The 24,258-nt window shown below is 29.2% G+C and overlaps 4 protein-coding genes across 7 annotated transcripts; 3 read left to right on the top strand and 1 right to left on the bottom strand.

Moving 5' to 3' along the window:
* The first annotated feature begins 1,318 nt into the window (after positions 1 to 1,318).
* LOC130668722 (putative ankyrin repeat protein RF_0381) lies at positions 1,319 to 2,233 on the top strand. Its single transcript, XM_057471133.1, has one exon. It carries the CDS (start codon positions 1,319 to 1,321, stop codon positions 2,231 to 2,233), a length of 915 nt encoding a protein of 304 aa, XP_057327116.1.
* A 1,314-nt stretch (positions 2,234 to 3,547) lies between these two features.
* Positions 3,548 to 5,066, bottom strand: LOC130667852 (uncharacterized). 2 transcript variants are annotated; one of them, XM_057469721.1, is made up of 4 exons: positions 4,870 to 5,066; positions 4,718 to 4,791; positions 4,213 to 4,644; positions 3,548 to 4,139 (listed from the first exon to the last, which is right to left on the bottom strand). In XM_057469721.1, exons 2-4 carry the CDS (start codon positions 4,718 to 4,720, stop codon positions 3,705 to 3,707), a joined length of 870 nt encoding a protein of 289 aa, XP_057325704.1. In that variant the 5' UTR covers positions 4,721 to 4,791; positions 4,870 to 5,066; the 3' UTR covers positions 3,548 to 3,704. The 2 variants fall into 2 exon arrangements, with proteins under 2 accessions (XP_057325704.1, XP_057325705.1); XM_057469722.1 differs by having other exon boundaries at positions 4,879 to 5,066.
* Positions 5,067 to 5,934: 868 nt separating this feature from the next.
* LOC130667842 (uncharacterized) lies at positions 5,935 to 7,459 on the top strand. 3 transcript variants are annotated; one of them, XM_057469709.1, is made up of 4 exons: positions 5,935 to 6,143; positions 6,231 to 6,304; positions 6,378 to 6,809; positions 6,883 to 7,459. In XM_057469709.1, exons 3-4 carry the CDS (start codon positions 6,489 to 6,491, stop codon positions 7,315 to 7,317), a joined length of 756 nt encoding a protein of 251 aa, XP_057325692.1. In that variant the 5' UTR covers positions 5,935 to 6,143; positions 6,231 to 6,304; positions 6,378 to 6,488; the 3' UTR covers positions 7,318 to 7,459. The 3 variants fall into 3 exon arrangements, with proteins under 3 accessions (XP_057325692.1, XP_057325691.1, XP_057325690.1); XM_057469708.1 differs by having other exon boundaries at positions 5,935 to 6,152; XM_057469707.1 differs by having other exon boundaries at positions 5,935 to 6,304.
* A 12,381-nt stretch (positions 7,460 to 19,840) lies between these two features.
* On the top strand, positions 19,841 to 21,124 carry LOC130667733 (putative ankyrin repeat protein RF_0381). Its single transcript, XM_057469555.1, has one exon. It carries the CDS (start codon positions 19,999 to 20,001, stop codon positions 20,911 to 20,913), a length of 915 nt encoding a protein of 304 aa, XP_057325538.1. The 5' UTR covers positions 19,841 to 19,998; the 3' UTR covers positions 20,914 to 21,124.
* The last annotated feature ends 3,134 nt before the right edge of the window (positions 21,125 to 24,258 follow it).

Here is a 24,258-nt window from a genome sequence, read left to right as displayed (position 1 = left end):
ACGTAAATGTGTTTACTGGGATGTCCCAGGTAAATTTCTTCCGTTCTTTTTGAGTCCTACTAACTTATAACGATGTCCCATACCACGTGATGGGGGTACATCGACGGCATAAGCACCAATCCCAAAATACTTAGTAAATGGTAAGTTCTTACACTTATAATAATTACAACGACTCATTAACGAAAATCTTCTGACATCTCCATTATAATTGAAATTTAATGATAAATACTCTTAAAAATAAATACTTGAAAATTGAAAATTATCATATAGCTCTCTTGATTTTTTCCACGAATTTGTAATTACTTAATTTTTATACTCATATGCATTACGAGATAAGTGTTTTTGAGCTTAAAAAAATTTGATTCACAATTTTTTTGAATTTTACCTTTAAAATATTTGATAAATTATTATTTCAAATTATTTGGAAATTTGAAAAACCTTTACGATTGCATTATTGTGCCTTTTAAAACAATTAGTATCAACCAGTTTTCACCTAAGACTCTTATACACAGAAAAAAACTGATTTCTTGGCGTCAGAACTTTTTTTTTTGCATTATGAACTATAAACAAAAAATTTCTTGAGACAATTAAATATTTCTTGCGCCAAAAAATGTTTTTTACTGAGTACGGACTCGAGTCCATTAACAAAAACATTAAGAAGTATTAGAATTTTTTTGTTTTTAATCCTTTTAAATCGATTCTTTCAATAAGGGACGCTCGTGCATGTGAATAGGACCAAACTTTACAGCATATGACACATAATTTTACAGTAATTTAATTAGATAAAAGTCATCTTCAATAATAAATTTAATTTTACAAATATTTTTTTTTCACACTCATAATTTTAATCAAATCATCTACAATAGTATATTGCGCGGCAAGGGATGAAAACTTGACTTCCCGAGCTGGAAACTTCAATTAATTTCCTAACGCATTATTTTTTTTTCTTTTAAATAATAACTGCCTATAAAATTTTACGAAATTTTCCAAAATTATTTTTTCCCGGCAATTTTAAATATCAAAACCTTCATGTTGTTTTGAAATTGATAAAACTGTACATCGAATGCGCAGAAATCAATTTACTATAATACATAATTATCTATACGATAAGAAGTATACTAATTAATAAATCTTAACCTCAAATAAATTTTCCAAGTGAGTCGTTATTTTTCATTTTACACCTCCGTCATAGTGAGTAAAATATACATGGTGACGATTAAGTAATTATTTTGTTGGGAAAAATAATTTTACAAGGCAAAAAATATATAACTAATTATATATCTGAGTAAAAAGTGTATTTGTCCATAATAAATTAACAATGTCGACAAATAGTTTGAAAAGTCTATTCACTTCTTCTATTCGAACTGGCAATATTGGAAAGTTTCGAAATATAATAAATTCAATAAATATATCCGACCAAATCACATCAACTGGCTGGTATACGGCATTGAAAAGAGCTCTAAAGTACAAACATTTCAAAATAGCCAAATTGCTGCTTGCGAACCACGCCAACGTTTTCAAAACTTCTGATCCGCGGTTAAATCCGTTGCTTCATTACACTATAAAAATTGGAAACTTATCAATCGTCAAACTACTTTTGGAACGAGGTGCCGATGTTAATTCCGAAGAATCAAATGGTGTTACTGCACTTCATGTTGCTGTTTTACACCAACATTTGACAATTGTTCAGTGTCTATTGAGAGAAGGAGCGTTGGTTAATTTGAAATGTACTTTGCCTGACAAAGCGGGTTATACAGCACTTCATTTGGCTTGCGAAATTCCCAATGATGACTTTGCCAGAGTATTGCTAGATAGCGGAGCCGATGTCAATTCAAAATCAGTGGACGATATACAGCCAATTCATATCGCTGTTTTATGCGAAAATGAAGAGATTATTCACTTGCTTTTGCGTCGTGGCGCGAATATTAACTCTCATTACCAAGACTGTAATTTACAAAGTAGATATTTTTACCCACCGACACTGTTGAGTTTTGCTGTTGAGACTAAAAATTTAAATGTCGCGAAAATATTGATAAAATATGGGGCCAGTATTTATGCTCAAGATGACAATGGGAAGACTTTATTGATGTATGCGGTTGAAAATAATGACATAGAAATGGTGAAGCTTCTCTTGAGCAACGGAGCTGTTGTTAATGATTTCGACAATGTGGGAAGAACGGTGCTCAATTTTCTGACTTGCAATAATACATTATGCAAATATAACTCTATTTGATCAGAACGTTAATTTAAATCTTATTCATGAAATATTATAAAGATTTGAAAAAAAAGAAATCTTTTTGTTTAAAAACTATATATACTATTGTTAATAGATCAATTTATCATATTATGATATAAATATGAATGTAATTCGAGTTTTTGGGAAACGAAATGAATTGAGATTTATGTAACAAATAGTAATAGAAATTTTTCACTACTTATGTTTTAATTTATGATAAATTGTTACTTCAAGTTATTTTATATTAATCTCCTTTGTAATTTTTTTTTCTAAATCAATTTCATAATAATATTTGTTCGAAATATTATTGATAGTTAAAATACTTGATTTATATTATTTTTTATGTTAAAAATTTACTATTAGAATTTTTTTTAATTTAATACCGAAACTCATTCTCTAACAATTGTTATAATTTAATTTTTTTCGATAATAAATTTTGATTGAATAAAAAAAAAAAATGAATACTTTAATTTTAAATTAATTTAGACAGATTGTAATTTTTACTTTTATAATTTAACGTTAACTAGATAAGCAGGACTGATTATTATATCAGAAATATACACTTGCTGCCTTTTCTTAAGCTCTAAACCTAGATTCTAAATAAAATTTATGCATTAGTCCAGCAGTTAAAGCTTTTTGCCCTAATAAAAACAGCTAAAAGTAGTTTTACATTCATAAGATATTACAGAATATATTTTTTATGATACTTATCACTGTTGCGAATAAATATAAGCGAATGCGTGAATTTCGAATGCCTCAAACATAGGGCAGAACAATATAGTGAATTGCAAATCAGAATTTATGCATACGCTGATGGTTCCCGCGTCATAAACCTTAAATTATCTTGATTTTGACTGGCCACTGACAACAGAACTTGAATTCAATGCAAGTAATAATGAAAAATATAGTGTGTGGTAGAGGACAAATCGATATGTCTTCGCGTGGTGCCAGCCTACTTTACCTAAGTATAAAATCATTCCTTGTCCCATAATATGCTGTTATTTAATAAATAGAAACAAAATACCTATACAATTACGTGGGCCTGCACTGAATGAATAGTACTGGGAAAAAGTCCCAGTATTGTATTCCCTTCTGATATTAAGTCGGAAATCTAGTCGGCATAGCTAGAACTGCGCAAATTTCCTGGAAATTCCGAGTCATCGAAAGAAAAAAATTATCGACACATCAATACTCGAAGACAACTACTTTTAAGTGGCTGATAAAATATAATTCTATTTTAACGATTTTTAAAAATGGTGGAAAAATGGGTGATAATTCCTGTATATATTTAAATAAAGTTGAAACATTCAATGCAAGAAATTAAATGTCCAAAATTTTATTGAAAGCGGATAGTATTACAGGATCAACACAAAATTAATTAATAAAAAATTTCAAATTGTTACTGGAGTTTTGTATATTTGTGAGGAATTAATATGATAAACGTTCAAACAGTTTATTTTTTCAATATTTATAATCCATTATGAACTGATGGATTTTCCATCATAGAAGACATATCTTCACTACTAATAGCCATTATTTCATTTATTAAATCAGAATCTCTTTCTTTGACAAATAAGAATTCTCTTCCAAAATTTGTTGTTTGTATAAAATAAGAACTATACGGACATTCTTCAAACGTCTTAACCGCATAATGCGTCGTCACAATCGGAATTGCTTGAAATATATACAACAATCGCAAACGGTCTTGTTCTTTGCTTATCTCCTCAGGAGTCGATTTCGGATCGTCGATTTTTTTTTTAGATTCAGCAATACATTTTTTTTTTTCTTTGATCTCTCGCAAATAAAATTTTAAAGATCTACAGCTTCTTCGCATAGCGGCTATTGGATTATCCCATTTCCTGAAACAGAACCCAACACAATTGCATTCTGGTGGATTGTTCTCCTGAAAGTATTAAAAAAAATATAACATTTATTCATATTAAATATATTATAATTTAAAAGTGTTCTCAACTTACCATCGTATGAACTAATGGATTTTTTATCATTAAAGATGAATCTTCACTACTAATAGCCATTATTTTATTAAATAAATCAGAATGTTCTTCTTTTAATAATAAGAATTCTCTTCCATAATCTGATGATGGTATAAAATAAGAACAGTGCGGACATTCTTCTAAGTTCTTAACCAAACGATACATCATCGCAATCAGAAATGCTTCAGATTTATAATCCGATTGCAAACAGTCTTGTGCTTTGCTTATCTCCTCAGGAGTCGATTTCGGATCTTCGATTATTTCTTTAGACTGAGCAATCTTTTTTTCTATTTTGTTGATCATTCGCAATTTGAAATTTGAACGTCTACATTTTATTTCAACAGCGGCTATTGGATTATCCCCTTCCCTGACACAGAACTCATCAGCACAATTGCATTCTGGTGGAATGTTCTCCTGAAAGTATTAAAAAAAATATAACATTTATTCATATTAAATATATTATAATTTAAAAATGTTCTCAACTTACCATTGTTTTAAATCGTTATAAATTATATAAAGTCCGGCTTTATAAAATTTTTCGAAGTACTAAAGCTGGCTAACCTTTAAATCAACGTTTTAATTTAAAACCACATGCAAAGTCGATACGTAATTAATATTAAATTTGTAATTAAATCATACTGTAAATACAATTAATTAGATGATACAAGTTGTATAATATTGAAAGAGTAATTTAAATCAACGGGCGGAACAAATCGTTGAAACTGTTGCAAATGCAGATGAATTACCAAAATTTAATATGGCTCAAGTATTTGATACCTTGTACTGTATATTGTATGGAGTACAGGTACATACCTCTACCCTCCATAGAATAAACATTCTTAAGTCATGAGAGCGCCTCTTGCGGAGGACGCAGTTAATATTTAAAAATTACGATACAATATCGTAATTTTTAAAGCTTACATCGTATTATAACAGAGGCAGCACTGTAATATTTATTTTACTCAAAAGTACATAGAAAGATAAATATAGGAATAAATATAGTTTTCGAATTGTAATTTTTATTTCTTTTTTTTTACGATGTTAAATTGTAATTTTTGAAGTTATTTTTAATCCAAAAGTCTTTGATGAAATTACGATGTTAAATAGTAAAAAATATAACCCACATAGTAAATTTTGAAATAAGATATTTTAAAATTGACGCTAATGAAAGTCTAGTCGACGATTACGATATTAACATCGTAAATTTTGCTAGAATTTTCTTTCCGTGTAGGACCTCAAAACGTCGACATCTCGAAATTTCGATTTTCGCGAATCGGGGTGAAAACAATAACTTCCCAATTTTTCGAAAATCGTCGATTTTTTTAGCGGGAAGTTAAAAAAAACAAATTTCTTTTGCTGTAAATTTTTGAACGATCATATAGTAGTTCCATGTTCCTTTACAAATTTAGTTTAGTTTATTGCAAAGTTTGGCAAAATTAAATTTGATAATAATTATTTTCTATTGAAGCATTTTTCCTACACTCTTTATATAAATCAGCGGCATTAGTTTTCAAATTTTATATAAAAAAATGTTACCATTTGCTGCTTCTTGTCTATCGCGCTTGATTTTTACTTTCAATTACCTATAGAGCACAGATCCAATCTCTGAAGAGTATTGAAAATTCATCCAAATGCTTCGGGAAAGCTGATTGGTAGACCAGCATTTATTCTTAGAAAGGAACCAGCGACAAAATTTAACATTGGGATAATGGTTGACCCAACCTCCTTATTCTAGGAACCTTGTCTCTCTCTAGAGCTCCCACAGAAACAATATACAGTATAAAGTATCAAATACTTGAGCCAAATTAAATTTTGGTAATTCATCTGCATCTGCAACAGTTTCAACGATTTGTTCCGCCAGTTGATTTAAATTACTCTTTCAATATTATACAACTTGTATCATCTAATTAATTGTATTTACAGTATGATTTAATTACAAATTTAATATTAATTACGTATCGACTTTGCATGTGGTTTTAAATTAAAACGTTGATTTAAAGGTTAGCCAGCTTTAGTACTTCGAAAAATTTTATAAAGCCGGACTTTATATAATTTATAACGATTTAAAACAATGGTAAGTTGAGAACATTTTTAAATTATAATATATTTAATATGAATAAATGTTATATTTTTTTTAATACTTTCAGGAGAACATTCCACCAGAATGCAATTGTGCTGATGAGTTCTGTGTCAGGGAAGGGGATAATCCAATGGCCGCTGTTGAAACAAGATGTAGACGTTCAAGTTTAACATTGTAAATGATCAACAGAATAGAAAAAAAGATTGCTCAGTCTAAAAAAATAATCGAAGATCCGAAATCGACTCCTGAGGAGATAAGCAAAGCACAAGACTGTTTGCAATCGGATTATAAATCTGAAGCATTTCTGATTGAGATGATGTATCATTTGGTTAAGAACTTAGAAGAATGTCCGCACTGTTCTTATTTTATACCATCATCAGATTATGGAAGAGAATTCTTATTATTAAAAGAAGAACATTCTGATTTATTTGATAAAATAATGGCTATTAGTAGTGAAGATATATCTTTAATGATAAAAAATCCATTAGTTCATACGATGGTAAGTTGAGAACATTTTTAAATTATAATATATTTAATATGAATAAATGTTATATTTTTTTTAATACTTTCAGGAGAACAATCCACCAGAATGCAATTGTGCTGAGGTCTGTTTCAGGAAATGGGAAAATCCAATAGCCGCTATGCGAAGAAGCTGTACATCTTTCAGCTTTCATTTGCGAGAGATCAACAACACAAAAAAATGTATTGCTGAATCTAAAAAAAAAATCGACGATCCGAAATCGACTCCTGAGGAGATAAGCAAAGAACAAGACCGTTTGCGATTGTTGTATATATTTCAAGCACTTGCGATTGTGACGACGCATTATGCGGTTAAGACGTTTGAAGAATGTCCGTATAGTTCTTATTTTATACAAACAACAAATTTTGGAAGAGAATTCTTATTTGTCAAAGAAAGAGATTCTGATTTAATAAATGAAATAATGGCTATTAGTAGTGAAGATATATCTTCAATGATGGAAAATCCATCAGTTCATAATGGATTATAAATATTGAAAAAATAAACTGTTTGAACGTTTATCATATTAATTCCTCACATATATACAAAACTCCAGTAACAATTTGAAATTTTTTTTTAATTAATTTTGTGTTGATCCTGTAATACTATCCGCTTTCAATAAAATTTTGGACATTTAATTTCTTGCATTGAATGTTTCAACTTTATTTAAATATATACAGGAATTATCACCCATTTTTCCACCATTTTTAAAAATCTTTAAAATAGAATTATATTTTATCAGCCACTTAAAAGTAGTTGTCTTCAAGTATTGATGTGTCGATAATTTTTTTCTTTCGATGACTCGGAATTTCCAGGAAATTTGCGCAGTTCTAGCTATGCCGACTAGATTTCCGACTTAATATCAGAAGGGAATACAATACTGGGACTTTTTCCCAGTACTATTCATTCAGTGCAGGCCCACGTAATTGTATAGTTATTTTGTTTCTATTTATTAAATAACAGCATATTATGGGACAAGGAATGATTTTATACTTAGGTAAAGTAGGCTGGCACCACGCGAAGACATATCGATTTATCCTCTACCACACACTATATTTTTCATTATTACTTGCATTGAATTCAAGTTCTGTTGTCAGTGGCCAGTCAAAATCAAGATAATTTAAGGTTTATGACGCGGGAACCATCAGCGTATGCATAAATTCTGATTTGCAATTCACTATATTGTTCTGCCCTATGTTTGAGGCATTCGAAATTCACGCATTCGCTTATATTTATTCGCAACAGTGATAAGTATCATAAAAAATATATTCTGTAATATCTTATGAATGTAAAACTACTTTTAGCAGTTTTTATTAGGGCAAAAAGCTTTAACTGCTGGACTAATGCATAAATTTTATTTAGAACCTATGTTTAGAGTTTAAGAAAAGGCAGCAAGCGTATATTTCTGATATAATAATCAGTCCTGCTTATCTAGTTAACGTTAAATCATAAAAGTAAAAATTACAATCTGTCTAAATTAATTTAAAATTAAAGTATTCATTTTTTTTTTTTTTATTAAATCAAAATTTATTATCGGAAAACATTAAATTATAAAAATTGTTAGAGAATGAGTTTCGGTATTAAATTAAAAAAAATTCTAATAGTAAATTTTTAACATGAAAAATAATATAAATCAAGTATTTTAACTATCAATAATATTTTGAACTAATATTATTATGAAATTGATTTAGAAAAAAAAATTACAAAGGAGATTAATATAAAATAACTTGAAGTAACAATTTATCATAAATTAAAAAATAAGTAGTGAAAAATTTCTATTACTATTTGTTACATAAATCTCAATTCATTTCGGTTCCCAAAAACTCGAATTACATTCATATTTATATCATAATATGATAAATTGATCTATTAACAATAGTATATATAGTTTTTAAACAAAAAGATTTCTTTTTTTTCAAATCTTTATAATATTTCATGAATTAGATTTAAATTAACGTTCTGATCAAATAGAGTTATATTTGCATAATGTATCATTGCAAGTCAGAAAATTGAGCACCGTTCTTCCCACATTGTCGAAATCATTAACAACAGCTCCGTTGCTCAAGAGAAGCTTCACCATTTCTATGTCATTATTTTCAACCGCATACATCAATAAAGTCTTCCCATTGTCATCTTGAGCACAAATACTGGCCCCATATTTTATCAATATTTTCGCGACATTTAAATTTTGAGTCTCAACAGCAAAACTCAACAGTGTCGGTGGGTAAAAATATCTACTTTGTAAATTACAGTCTTGGTAATGAGAGTTAATATTCGCGCCACGACGCAAAAGCAAGTGAATAATCTCTTCATTTTCGCATAAAACAGCGATATGAATTGGCTGTATATCGTCCACTGATTTTGAATTGACATCGGCTCCGCTATCTAGCAATACTCTGGCAAAGTCATCATTGGGAATTTCGCAAGCCAAATGAAGTGCTGTATAACCCGCTTTGTCAGGCAAAGTACATTTCAAATTAACCAACGCTCCTTCTCTCAATAGACACTGAACAATTGTCAAATGTTGGTGTAAAACAGCAACATGAAGTGCAGTAACACCATTTGATTCTTCGGAATTAACATCGGCGCCTCGTTCCAAAAGTAGTTTGACGATTGATCAGTTTCCAATTTTTATAGTGTAAATGAAGCAACGGATTTAACCGCGGATCAGAAGTTTCCCGGGTGAAAATATTCTAAAAGTAATTTTTATTCTCGGCCGAAAATTGGCCGAAAAAAGGCCTAGGTAGTGAACACGAGGCCGAAATTTTGCCGAAACTCGTTAGACCTAAAAATGGCCGAAAAAAGGCCGACAATGAAGCTTAAAAATGTCTGACGCCAGACACGAGGATGTATACTATTATTATTATTATTATTATATTTGATTGGATAGAATGGTTGCTAATACTGAATTATTGGTATAAATTTTATATATAATTTGTATACAATTACTATCAAAATAATTATTGGTATAAATTTTATATATAATTTCTATACAATTACTATCACAATAATTATTTGTATAAATTTTATATATAATTTGTGGCCATTTAAATATAGTGGAAACCTAAACATGCAAACCTCCCAATAAGACAATTTAGAGATAAAGTGAGAAAAACATAGATAGCCCGAACTGGGAATCGAACCCAGACCAATTCGGTATCACGCCGAGTGCTCTACCAGTTATAGATCATTGTATACTCAAAATGTATATTTTTATATTTTAACGTCTATATTTTATAAATTTTTATTCAGAAGCAATTTTGTATATTATAGATCAGCTAGATAAAATTATAAAGAACCCGATATAATAATAAACTCATCATTTATATCTTTGACTAAGTAAAATACAAATTCTTTTGTTTATTATATTTTAGTTTTTTTTTTTTTTTTGTTTTTTGATGTCCAGAACTCGGCTTTGAGCGGGCAAAGAATAAATTTGGGGAAAAACTTGAAATAGAAGGGGAACAAGTGTTGAAAAACAAATAAGAATTAAGTGGGAAATCATAAAAGAAAGGGTCGAGAAATGTAATATATATAAGAGTGGGCGGTCGAAAGCTTATGGGTTACGAAATAATAACTATTGTTTGTCAATTTCATTCACGAAGATTGGTAATAAAACAGACCTGTTATAAGTTGCCCAAATGTCATGAAAATGTTAGAATTGTGTGTAGGGGAGGGTGGGGCAGAGCGGCCCCTCTGAAATTTTGATCAAAAAAAATTTTTTTTTTTTTTTTCGACTAATTAGTATAAATCCGATATGTTTGCGCATTTTCAGCCCTACGCATAACATCTGGGGCAAAATGGACCAACCGAAACTTCCGAAAAAATTATTTTTTCATATTTTTCGGCCGTTTCTCTAAATTTTTGAAATAAATAAAACTATAGAATTGTTTTTGTTTTTTTATTAAATTACAATTAGTAATTAAGGTAATTGAGAGTGAACGATTTATTACACCTTAAAAAATTTTTTTCGAGTAATATAAAACCAAAAATAGTTGTCAAGAGAAAGAAATACATCCTTAATGATGATAACAATTTAAAAAAAAAAAAAACGAAAAAAAAAATTTTTTATCATTTTTTGGAGGGGGGCCGCTGTGCCCCACAAAAAAAAAATTTTTTTCGGAATTTTGGCAAAATGTCCATAAATTTGTTCGAAATAGGACAAAAGTAAAGTGATCTTATGGTTCAAAGCCATAAAAAGTAATAATTGGCTTAAGGGGGCCGCTCTGCCCCACCCTCCCCTATATTCAGGCAGAGATCATTGTAAGTGATCGAAATAAGGATTTAAATCAGTTCTGACTCATATCAGAGCGTTAATACATACAATATCCAAGAAAAATATTGAAAACGGTGTTTTTTCAATTTTTTTGTTGATAATATCATTAAAACTAAAGAGTTACATTACATTACATGGCGATCGAAAGAGACCATAACAGGAGTTCACATTTTTCTCTCTATTACACTCAAGTCTACGAACAATACTATCTTTGTTGCACTTGTACAGTAAATCGAAACTTTGGCCGAGTTTTTCTCTTAAACAAACGAATATTATCAAACAATTAAAGCGCACTTCGCTAGATTAGACAGTAATGCATCAAAGTGCGGTCGGTGTTTTGTATTGACAGATTTTGTTTCCGAAAAAATCCCAGCCGAAAATATCTGATAACCCCTGATAAAGACGAAGAGTATTCCCAAAAAAAAATTTAATAAACAAAATGTATTAGAATTTATAAGCTATATGTTTATTCTTTAAAATCAAGTTTTCTTCATGTATTGTTTTTATCAAGTCGGTGAAGAGCTGTAGTCCTTGCACATATTTCAAATTTTCATTGGCTTCAGAAAATACTATTACGACCTCTACCTTAATTTCAATAGAAGTTTAAATTTTTTTTTGTAGGAAAATAATTCAAATGAGTGTCCAATGTGAATATTAAAATTCATTTATCAGTTTCCATGAAAACTAGTAATATTTAGTCATCTAAGTATTGCTAATAAATTACCATAGACAAAGCTTTTAAATACGAGTGTAATAATTAAAAATGATTCATTCGAATAATCACGTTCAAAGTGACACATACTAAAATTTAAAATTAATAAGACAGTTTTTATAATATTTTGATAATTTCGTTATTTGATATATATTTTTTTAATCTACTTTAATAATGGTAAGTGAATTTGAGTCAATTGAAAAAAAAATTTTTCTTTTTCTGTCAGTTAACTGATTTATTAACTAATTTTGAATAGGAGGCATGTACTACAACGGGCTGTATGTGTGAAAAATACAATTTCATGGAAATATTATGCAAGAAAAAAGATTTTATTATTAGTATGATAGACCGTATTAAAATTTCGCAATACACAATGAATAACGTGTTCAATCAATATGTCAATACCTCCGACATCGCTGAAAAACTAGACCTTTATGATGAGGCTCAAAAATCTTTGACAGATCTTCAAATAAATATCAACGCTGAAATTAAATCGATTATCAATTGCCCGATCATGATGAATATTTTGGAAAATAATGAAGGACGTGAATTTTTGGATTTAATTCAAGAAAATAAAAAGTATCTCAACGACGGATTGAGTGGCGATCACAGGCTGAATTAATTATCCGCAAATCAATAGGTGATTAATCAAATTTTTAAATCATTTTTATATTTATAATGCAAAACATATCAGAATTTTATTGTTAACTTAGTAATTAAGATCTCATATCAATCTTCCGTTAAAATACTTGATAATTATTTGCTCTGTAATTTCATCCCAACTGACTTACAAATTCAAAAAATTTAATAGGATTCAATTCAAAAATATAAGAATGTGTACATTCAAAAATAATTGTTTTTGTATTTATTATCAAAAAAAAAAATTATGTTCGTATTTTATGCGCCAGCTGTAGAAATTAAGTTTATATTTACCAAAAAATGCAGTATTAAATTTTATTATAAGTTTTAACGCAAAATATTAATTATCAAAATTTTTTTAAAATTTATAATTTATGTATCAATTCATTAAATTAAGTTTTTATTCATGTATTGTTAATATAAATACAGTGAGCTGCAGTGCCGTCTATATAGTACAAATAAAAATAAAATTCAATACAACATAAAATTTTTGTCTGATTTATTTATCTAAATTCCAAGCTTATTAATAGTCTTATTATAATTATAACAGGAATTTATTTCAGCAGCAAATGCATTTTAACTTTCAACCTATGACTCATAGATAGATAGATAATGTATATAATACATTTTATTTGACCATTGAATGATCAACAATTGATCATTCAATATTTTAAATAACTTAATCCTTAACTAATAAGTATATTAATATTATTCATATTAGATTCAAATAGAGGGAGTTGGCCGACTATACACAAAACTTTGGTGTATTTTTTTCTATCTTTGAAACTTGTGCTAATTAAAACTTCCTGTAAAGGTTGATTTGAGAATAACTCGCTGAAACTCGATTATAGTCTTATTTATTCAGTTTCCATCGTCAATTAGATGATAAACAGCATGTGTGAATGTATAACAGATATGAGAGAAACTTTAAATTACAACTAGACGTATCAAAAATTTTATTCAAGCCGAATTTCATATTTACAAATTTTTTTTAATGTTAATACTTATGCTATTAAAAAGATGTTAAATTTAATTTAATTTCTCGCTTCTTCTTAATCCCATGTTAAGATGTTTCTTATAGTTTTCAATTAAAACCAGAAATTCTCGCCCATTTTTATCACTTAGAATATTCATGATAATATTGCAGTTAAAAACTGTTTTAATTTCAGCGATAACAGATTTTTGAAGAGTTATCAAAGTTTCCTGTGCTTTCTCATAACTGTCGATTGTATTTGACATCGAGATGATGTCAGTCATTGAATCCAAATAAAGGTTGGTGATGCGGTCTCTTGCAGATACCACCGTTCTCAGCCCTTCTCGAATTATCTCTTTTTTCTCTTGTAATTTTTTCATAAAGTCTCTCGATTTACAGATGCACCTGGTTACTGTGCATGCCTAATTATAACAAAAATAATTAATTAATTATGTCACAAATAAAAGATATGTTAATTCACAGTTGAGCAATCGCACTGTGAGGTCAACTCACATACACAGAAATAAAGGGATTTCGGAGCGCAAGAAATATTTTGCACTATGAATTAAAGACAAAAATTTTCTTAGTACTAAAAAAAATTTCTTGGAGTGAAAAAGGATTTTCTGGGGCAAGAAAAAAAATTTTCGCGTCAAAAAATCTTTTTCTTTTCTGTGTTTAATTTGACTCCGCTAATAAAAACTCTCTGTTCACTCGATTGCGAACGTGATTTATTTTTTAAACTCCGGAATTCCAAATAACGAAGTAAATTCAGAAGAAAAATTTAATCCGAATTTACTCCCGATTTTTTATCGTCTACGAAAATAGTTTTCCAACTAAATTGACGAAATTGAATGAGAATAAATCATGTGGGTGATTTCCGGGGTACCATGACCGCGACATTTGAAAGTTTAGTGCGATGGCAGCAGATTTAATAAATATTACTTACCATTTTTATAATATATGGATAACTCAATAATATTTTTAGATATTCCTGTTTATATTCACTCAATCTGCACAAATTTGTATGAGAAATGAGAGTTGAGAACTGAAATGATGTCGCTTAGACTGTCGGCCACATTATGTCCCAGGTAAATTTTCTCCGTTCTTTTTGAGTCCTAATAACTCATAACGATGTCCCATACCACGTGATGGGGGTCCATCGTAGTCATAAACACAAATCCCAAAATACTTAGCAAATGGTAAGTTCTTATACTTAGAGTAATTACGAGAACTCATTAACGAAACACTTCTGACGTTTTCTAGGTCAAAAATAAAACTTGATGTAGACTTGGTTTCGTTAACTGGTCTTACTTAGTCACGATATAAGACGATCAAATCTAAATTAAGTTTTATTTACACCAGGGAACGCAGTAAATCACAAAGTAATTGAAATTAATTCAAAAATCTATTTTCCACCTACTTTTTAAAATACGCCACTTAATGCGTTCAAATTACAAAATAACTACCTTTTTCTGGAGTGAATAAAAAAACAAACATTGTGATCATATAACTTAGAACTGAAAATGCAGCTTTTTAAAGAAAAAATCTTCAAAACTCACTTTTTTCAGTTTTTAATGTCATTATTGTTATTTCAAAATGGAATTAATTACCTAAATAGTACATCTATTTTACGCAGATTCGTATGAACTTTAATGTAACAAAAACTTTGTTTATAGCTTTATTAGGAGCCGAGGTATTTAGATTAAATCATGTACCTCGTACTTTCAACCAACTGTGCCGGTAGAGGAATACTTTTTCGATGTAGGCCTCTGCCAGGGGATAATAAATATTTAAACAGTTTATTTTTACGATTTCATTTATTCAATATCTATGGTATTCATAAATATATATCTATGATAGTATTTAAGTCCATACTAGATATAGGATACAACAGTAAATACAGTTATCTAAAACAGAAACCGTATTATGCACTGACGCAAAATATTATCCCTTAAAATTATTAAGTAGTTGCAAAAAATATTTTGATGATTGTGTATCCTCAGGAGTTACCGCGGGATCTTGAATTCTTTTTTTCTTTTCAGAAATTTTTTTCATTCCTTTTTCGATCATTGGTACAAGGTAAGGATACTTTACACATTTTTATAAAATCATAGCTGTTGGACATGGCAACTTCGTGATACAACAATACCCCCCCCCCCCACAACTGAATTATTGTTCAATTTGTACTTGAAAGTATAAAAGAAAAATATAATACGCGTTCATTAGGCTGTGTCAAAAAAATCTAATATTTTTTATTTTTAAAAGTACACTGAAAATATTTTTCAGGATACCGTAAAGATGACCCTGTTAAAACGACAGCTCGTAATTTTAAATTGAGTATAGTGCCTCATCGCGATTTTAAACTTCTGAACATCTTATTCGACCCGTAAGCCCGAAGCATGTTATCTTATAAAAAATAAAACGCTCTACAAAAAAGGTCTTTTACAACATTTTGATATATATCTACTTCTTCAGAAGTTATTCTATTCACTAGAAATTATGATGTTTTTTCACTTTTTTTGCGAATTTATAAGACTTGTTGCAAAATTTTGCCCTTAAAAATTTTTTTTAAATGCTGGGAGCGTCTTAGGGTCATTTTAATGGTACTGTTCAAAAAAATTAGTTTTAGACGCTTTACATTGATACTCATATTTTTAAAATATTTTGTTCATTTTCTATTCATTTGAAAACATTATCTAGCTAAAAATGATGTGACTATAAAAATATCTTTTATTGAAAAGTAATGCGATATTAAATAGACTTTGTGAAAAGAAGTTTCTTGAATGTTAATAAATTTTTTACGTACAAATTTCAGTGATGCCCTTATTAAAAGAAACGATTTAAAACGATTAAGAAAAAAAAATTTTAAATACTTTTTAATGCTTTTGAATACTTTGAATCGTCCTTCTTACGGACATTTAACACAAGTGTGTGTTTACAAAAATTACATATTCTTAAATAGTAATAATCGTTAAGAATCTTTTAAATTGCTTACTATTAGAATTAAAAGCTGCTGTTTCAACAAGGTCATCTTCACAGTATCCTGAACAATATTTTCAGAGTACTTTTTAAAAAAACAAATATTCGATTTTTTGATACAATCTAGTGTTCATATTGAACATGTTATAATTAAAAAATATTTACAACTTACCATTGTTTTAAATCGTTATAAATTATATATAGTCTGGCTTTATGAATTTTCGAAGTACTGAAGCTGGCTAAACTTAAAATCTTCTTTTTAATTTAAAACTACGAACAAAATCGATTAAATATACTGTATTTTTAAGTTAAAATATATATACAATTGAACGGTTGATATACACTGTAAAAAATCCGGAGTGAATTCGGATTGAAATTAAATCCGGATTCACTCCGCCACTCGGAGTTCCGGAGTTTAAAAAAAAAATCACTCCGCATGCGGAGTGAATTGGGAGTTTTTTTTTAGCGAAGTGATTGCGGAGTGACGTGGATTTTATTTCACTCCCAATTCACTCCGGTCCGGAGTTTTAATACTTAAATAAATTTATATTAAACTGATAAACAATGTGTGTGTGTGTGTGTGTGTGTGTGTGCGAGTGTGTGTTTGGGTGTGTGCAGGTGTTTGTGTGCGTGTGTGTGTTCGAATGTATGCGTGTGTGCAAATGTGTGCGTGCGTGTGTGTGCCTTAATATGTATGTGCGTATGTGTGTGCATATCAGCTGATCAATAATGTAATACGCGAATTTTTACTTCGATTATATTATGTGGAGTTATATTTTATTAATAATATTATCTAAAACTCGTAGAACGCGTGTAAACGAGCTTTTACTTAAAAAATTCTTTTATAAGAGTCATAAAAATTTCTTAAAAAGTAGAAAAAAAGTGATATTTTCCCTTCACTTTCTTCTTCTTATATTGGATAATAATAGTAAATTAATTAAAGAGATCAAGTATATATACACAGAAAAATTAATTTTTATTTATTTATTTTTTCGTCACAAATTGAAACCAGTTCAATTAATTACAATTATCACGAGTTCTAAAAATTATACATTTCAGTTGCCGTTTTAAATTTAATATTTCTATGTTCATACTTAATTATAAAATACAGTGCCCAGTAATTTTATAATTTATTATTAAAGAAATATTCTCATAAATATTTTTTCAAGCCGAATTTCATATTTATGATTTTTTAAAAATGTTAATACATATATGTTATTAAAAGTATGTGTTATTTTCGAGAAAAACAAAGAAATATAAATTTTTTAAAATTTAATATAATTTAATTTCTCGCTACTTCTTAATCCCAAGTTGAGTTCTTTGTTATGATTTTCAATTAAAGCCAAAAATTCTTGCCCATCTTTATCCTTTAGAATATTCATGATAATTTTGCAGTTAAAAATCTTTCTAATTTCAGCGACAATATATTTTTCCTGAATTAGATAAGGTTCCTGCGCTTCCTCATAACTTTCGATTGCATTTAACATCTTAATGACGTAGTCAGTTTCAGTTAAATAATCCCAATTAAGTTCGGGGATGGTGTCCCCTAACTGTACCAATAATCTTAGCCCTATTTGAATTGACTTTTTTTTTTCATCTAATTTTTCCATAAAGTCTCTCGATTCACAGATGCAATTGGTTACTGTGCATGCCTAATTATAAAAAACAAAAATTAATTAATTATGTCACAAATAAAAAATATGTTAATTAACAGTTGAGCAATCGCACTGTGAGGTCAACTCACATAAACAGAAATAAAGGGATTTCGGAGCGCAAGAAATATTTTGCACTATGAGTTAAAGACAAAAATTTTCTTAGTACTAAAAAAAATTTCTTGGAGTAAAAAAGGATTTGCTGGGGCAAGAAAAAAAATTTTCGCGTCAAAAAATCTTTTTCTTTTCTGTGTTTAATTTGACTCCGCTAACAAAAACTCTCTGTTCACTCGATTGCGAACGTGATTTATTTTTTAAACTCCGAAATTCCAAATAACGATGTAAATTCAGACGAAAAATTTATTCCGAATTTACTCCCGATTTTTTATCGTCTACGAAAATAATTTTCCAACTAAATTGACGAAATTGAATGAGAATAAATCATGTGGATATTTGAAAGTTTAGTGCGATGGCAGAAGATTTAATAAATATTACTTACCATTTTTATAATAGACGGATAACTCAATAATATTTTTAGATATTCCTGTTTATATTCACTCAATCTGCACAAATTTGTATGAGAAATGAGAGTTGAGAACTGAAATGATGTCGCTTAGACTGTCGACCACACTATGTCCCAGGTAAATTTCCTCCGTTCTTTTTGAGTCCTACTAACTTATAACGATGTCCCATACCACGTGATGGGGGTACATCGACGGCATAAGCACCAATCCCAAAATACTTAGTAAATGGTAAGTTCTTACACTTATAATAATTACAACGACTCATTAACGAAAATCTTCTGACATCTCCATTATAATTGAAATTTAATGATAAATACTCTTAAAAATAAATACTTTAAAATTGAAAATTATCATATAGCTCTCTTGATTTTTTTCACGAATTTGTAATTACTTAATTTTTATACTCATATACATTACGAGATAAGTGTTTTTGAGCTTAAAAAAATTAAATTCATAATTATTTTGAATTTTACTTTTAAAATATTTAATAAATTATTATTACAAATTATTTGGAAATTTGAAAAACCCTTACGATTGCATTATTGTGCCTTTTAAAACAATTAGTATCAACCAGTTTCCACCTAAGACTCTTCTACACAGAAAAAAACTGATTTCTTGGCGCCAGAACTTTTTTTTTGCACTATGAACTATAAACAAAAAATTTTTTGAGACAATTAAATATTTCTTGCGCCAAAAAATGTTTTTTACTGAGTACGGACTCGAGTCCATTAACAAAAACATTAAGAAGTATTAGAATTTTTTTTTTCTAATCCTTTTAAATCCATTCTTTCAATAAGGGTCGATCGATCGCTCGTGCATGTGAATAGGACCAAACTATACAGCAAATGACACATAATTTTACAGTAATTTAATTAAAATAAATGTCATCTTCAATAATAAATTTAATTTTACAAATATTTTTTTTTCACACTAATAATTTTAATCAAATCATCTATAATAGTATATTGCGCGGCAAGGGATGAAAAGTTGACTTCCCGAGCTGGAAACTTCAATTAATTTCCTAACGCATTATTTTTTTTTCTTTTAAATAATAACTGTCTATAAAATTTTATGAAATTTTCCAAAATTATTTTTTCCCGGCAATTTTAAATATCAAAACCTTCATGTTGTTTTGAAATTGATAAAACTGTACATCGAATGCGCAGGAATTAATTTACTATAATACATAATTGTCTATACGATAAGAAGTATACTAATTAATAAATCTTAACCTCAAATAAATTTTCCAAGTGAGTCGTTAGTATTCATTTTACACCTCCGTCATAGTGAGTAAAATATACATGGTAACGATTAAGTAATTATTTTGTTGGGAAAAATAATAATTTTACAAGGCAAAAAATATATAACTAATTATATATCTGTGTAAAAAGTGTATTTGTCCATAATAAATTAACAATGTCGACAAATAGTTTGAAAAGTCTATTCACTTCTTCTATTCGAACTGGCAATATTGGAAAGTTTCGAAATATAATAAATTCAATAAATATATCCGACCAAATCACATCAACTGGCTGGTATACGGCATTGAAAAGAGCTCTAAAGTACAAACATTTCAAAATAGCCAAATTGCTGCTTGCGAACCACGCCAACGTTTTCAAAACTTCTGATCCGCGGTTAAATCCGTTGCTTCATTACACTATAAAAATTGGAAATTTATCAATCGTCAAACTACTTTTGGAACGAGGTGCCGATGTTAATTCCGAAGAATCAAATGGTGTTACTGCACTTCATGTTGCTGTTTTACACCAACATTTGACAATTGTTCAGTGTCTATTGAGAGAAGGTGCGTTGGTTAATTTGAAATGTACTTTGCCTGACAAAGCGGGTTATACAGCACTTCATTTGGCTTGCGAAATTCCCAATGATGACTTTGCCAGAGTATTGCTAGATAGCGGAGCCGATGTCAATTCAAAATCAGTGGACGATATACAGCCAATTCATATCGCTGTTTTATGCGAAAATGAAAAGATTATTCACTTGCTTTTGCGTCGTGGCGCGAATATCAACTCTCATTACCAAGACTGTAATATACAAAGTAGATATTTTTACCCACCGACACTGTTGAGTTTTGCTGTTGAGACTAAAAATTTAAATGTCGCGAAAATATTGATAAAATATGGGGCCAGTATTTATGCTCAAGATGACAATGGGAAGACTTTATTGATGTATGCGGTTGAAAATAATGACATAGAAATGGTGAAGCTTCTCTTGAGCAACGGAGCTGTTGTTAATGATTTCGACAATGTGGGAAGAACGGTGCTCAATTTTCTGACTTGCAATAATACATTATGCAAATATAACTCTATTTGATCAGAACGTTAATTTAAATCTAATTCATGAAATATTATAAAGATTTGAAAAAAAAAGAAATCTTTTTGTTTAAAAACTATATATACTATTGTTAATACATCAATTTATCATATTATGATATAAACATGAATGTAATTCGAGTTTTTGGGAACCGAAATGAATTGAGATTTATGTAACAAATAGTAATAGAAATTTTTCACAACTTATTTTTTAATTTATGATACATTGTTACTTCAAGTTATTTTATATTAATGTCCTTTGTAATTTTTTTTTCTAAATCAATTTCATAATAATATTTGTTCAAAATATTATTGATAGTTAAAATACTTGATTTATATTATTTTTTATGTTAAAAATTTACTATTAGAATTTTTTTTAATTGAATACCGAAACTCATTCTCTAACAATTGTTATAATTTAATTTTTTTCGATAATAAATTTTGATTTAATAAAAATAAAAAATTGGATACTTTAATTTTAAATTAATTTAGACAGATTGTAATTTTTACTTTTATAATTTAACGTTAACTAGATAAGCAGGACTGATTATTATATCAGGAATATACACTTGCTGCCTTGTCTTAAGCTTTAAACCTAGGTTCTAAATAAAATTTTTTGCATTAGTCCAGCAGTTAAAGCTTTTTGCCCTAATAAAAACAGCTAAAAGTAGTTTTACATTCATAAGATATTACAGAATATATTTTTTATGATACTTATCAGCAGGGTACAGAAGTTTGTGCTTAGCAATAAGAATAAAAGATAAGAATTGGCCCAAATTTCTCTATATAAGAATTACGATCGCGAGCAAATTCATGTGAATTAAATTAAAAGATATATTCAAATATCGAATGCCATAAAAGAATATTGGAATTGAGGTTGGGAAAAAAAATGTCAATAAGACAATCAGCAAGATAATTAGCAAGACCGCCAGTAAGGCAACGAGCAAGACAATTGTCTTGCTGATTGTCTTATTGACATATTTTTTTCACAACCTTAATTTCGACGGCTTCAATGACACTCGACATTTGAATATCTCTTTTAGAAATTTCTTCGAGAAATTTGCACGAATTTTTTTTTTCTTATTCTTATTGTTGAGCACAAACTTCCGTACCCTGCTTATCAGGATAATTTTGCGAATAAATATAAGCGAATGCGTGAATTTCGAATGTCTCAATCATAGGGCAGAACAATATAGTGAATTGCAAATCAGAATTTATGCATACGCTGATGGTTCCCGCGTCATAAACCTTAAATTATCTTGATTTTGACTGGCCACTGACAACCCTGTGGAAAAGCTCTCATAAATTCTGATAAGATATTGAATATTTTTTATGAGAATCTATGAGCTTCGAAAATATCTATGAGATTTAAAAAAATTCTCATATGAATTTTTATGAGAATCTATGAGTCAAAGCTTTTGATGTTTTCCTATCATGATTTCCGTACTAGATTTTTAAAAGAATGAGTAAGATTTTTTAATTTATGAGATTTTGTGACTCGAATTCCGCCAACGATTATGAGATCACTGATAGAAGGATTTCTTTGTATTTAAGAAATCATTTCTTAAACATCATTTCTTAGCATTTAAAAAATATTTCTTAGTATTTAAGAAATATTTGTTAAATACACTGTAAAAAATAAGGTACTGACATCAAACTCCCTAAGAGTTTGACAAATTTCATCTTCAGTGAAACCAAATTCGTTTGAACCAACGAAAACTAGTTTGTCTCAAGAAAATCATTTTTATTGAATGAAAATCTCTACTCGATTATGAGAAATTGCTTAAGCATTTATGTTAAAAGTTTTTAAGTTTGACCGTAATTAAAGTAACATTTGATTGAATAGTAAAATATATTTCAATTAAATTTTGGATGCACTTGATTTAAAAATAAAAACTTGTTAACGCAAACTCTTCAATTTTTAGAAATTTAACTGAAACTCTTGAAACGTTTAGTTTGACAACTTCACTTGTTTCAATGAAACAAAAGTAGTTTCCTATAATACCGAACGTGTCGTGTCAACCGACAAGTTTCTTGGGGAGAGAATCCGACGAGGTTGTAGGAGTAATTTGACGCACTCACATGAAAACTGAAAAATATTCGACAAGAATATAAATGTATTCGTTACAAAATATTGAATTATATTTGAATGAAAGTCTTTATATTATCAATTAAATAGAAAAATTTATTTATAAAAAGAGTCACATATTTATCTCGTTTAGATCAATGTATAAGCAATTGACTGTATATATCCATTCAATATGAAAACAAAGTACTAGAAGCACAACTAAACTAAAAATTTCCTACAGGTTCCGTAGCATAGCGGTAAAGCGTCTGACTCTCACGCTTTTTTGTTTGAAAAGTTAGTTTTTATTTATCTCAAAACATTACATAATATATTAAAGTATAAAAATTACAAGAAAAGACTTAATCAATATTTAAATGTGTTTGGTGGTTAGCTACCGTAGATAGATCTCGCCACCATACCATACTAACATTATTATAAATATATTGGAGTTTTAAATAACAAATCTTGAATAAATTGCTAAAGGTTACAGCAAATCAACACTTTTGGTAATAAGATGTCAAAAATATAGAGCACTGAAAAAAAAACATCTGATTAGTTTATGGGAGGGGAGGAGAGGAAGGACTGGGAGTTAGGGCTGGTGGAGGGGCAGGGATTATATTTACACTATTTACAATGATACATATGTACAGAGTGGTCACTGTGTGACTTGTCTTGATGTGATATGTGGTTCACTCATTCCATCTCGTTCTTCTTCTGATTTCGTCAAGTTGCCTCGCATCGTTTTGGAGCCACCAATAATCTTTATCGAGTCTATACTTGTCATTAATATCGATACTGGGTAGAGCGGTAGAATACATTAGACGAGTGTCATCTTCTGGTGACAAGTTGATTTTTCTGTTTTTGCAGTGACGTTTTTTATGATAAATCGTTGGTACGTTGTTATCATCCTGGATGACACCTGCTCTATCACAGAAGATAAACATCTCAGGCGTAATATATCCAGACTGGCATTTGCTAATGCAGTCGTCATCATCAGTAATGCGTATTTTATCCATTAATGGATTGTTGATATTTTGATAATTCGCGTAGTAATTACGACATAGTTTAATAAAAAAGCAGTCAAGTCTGGTAATGTTTGCCTTGTGGTAAAGCACAGCATTGCTGATTCTTTCTCTGTAATCAGTTTCAGCTTTACGGTAGAGTCTAGTACATGCTCTTAGTACAGATCTTTCTAGTCGGCGGAATTTCTCCATTACGGATGGACCCATGTTCCAAAGAACAGGTGCCGCATATGTGATCAATGGCCTGACCAGTAAC

The sequence above is a fragment of the Microplitis mediator genome, chromosome 5, assembly GCF_029852145.1.
Source record: "Microplitis mediator isolate UGA2020A chromosome 5, iyMicMedi2.1, whole genome shotgun sequence".
NCBI classification, from domain to species: Eukaryota; Metazoa; Arthropoda; class Insecta; order Hymenoptera; family Braconidae; genus Microplitis; species Microplitis mediator.
The sequence above is the reverse complement of the archived record's forward strand: the minus strand, read 5'-3'. Positions and strand labels throughout refer to the sequence as shown.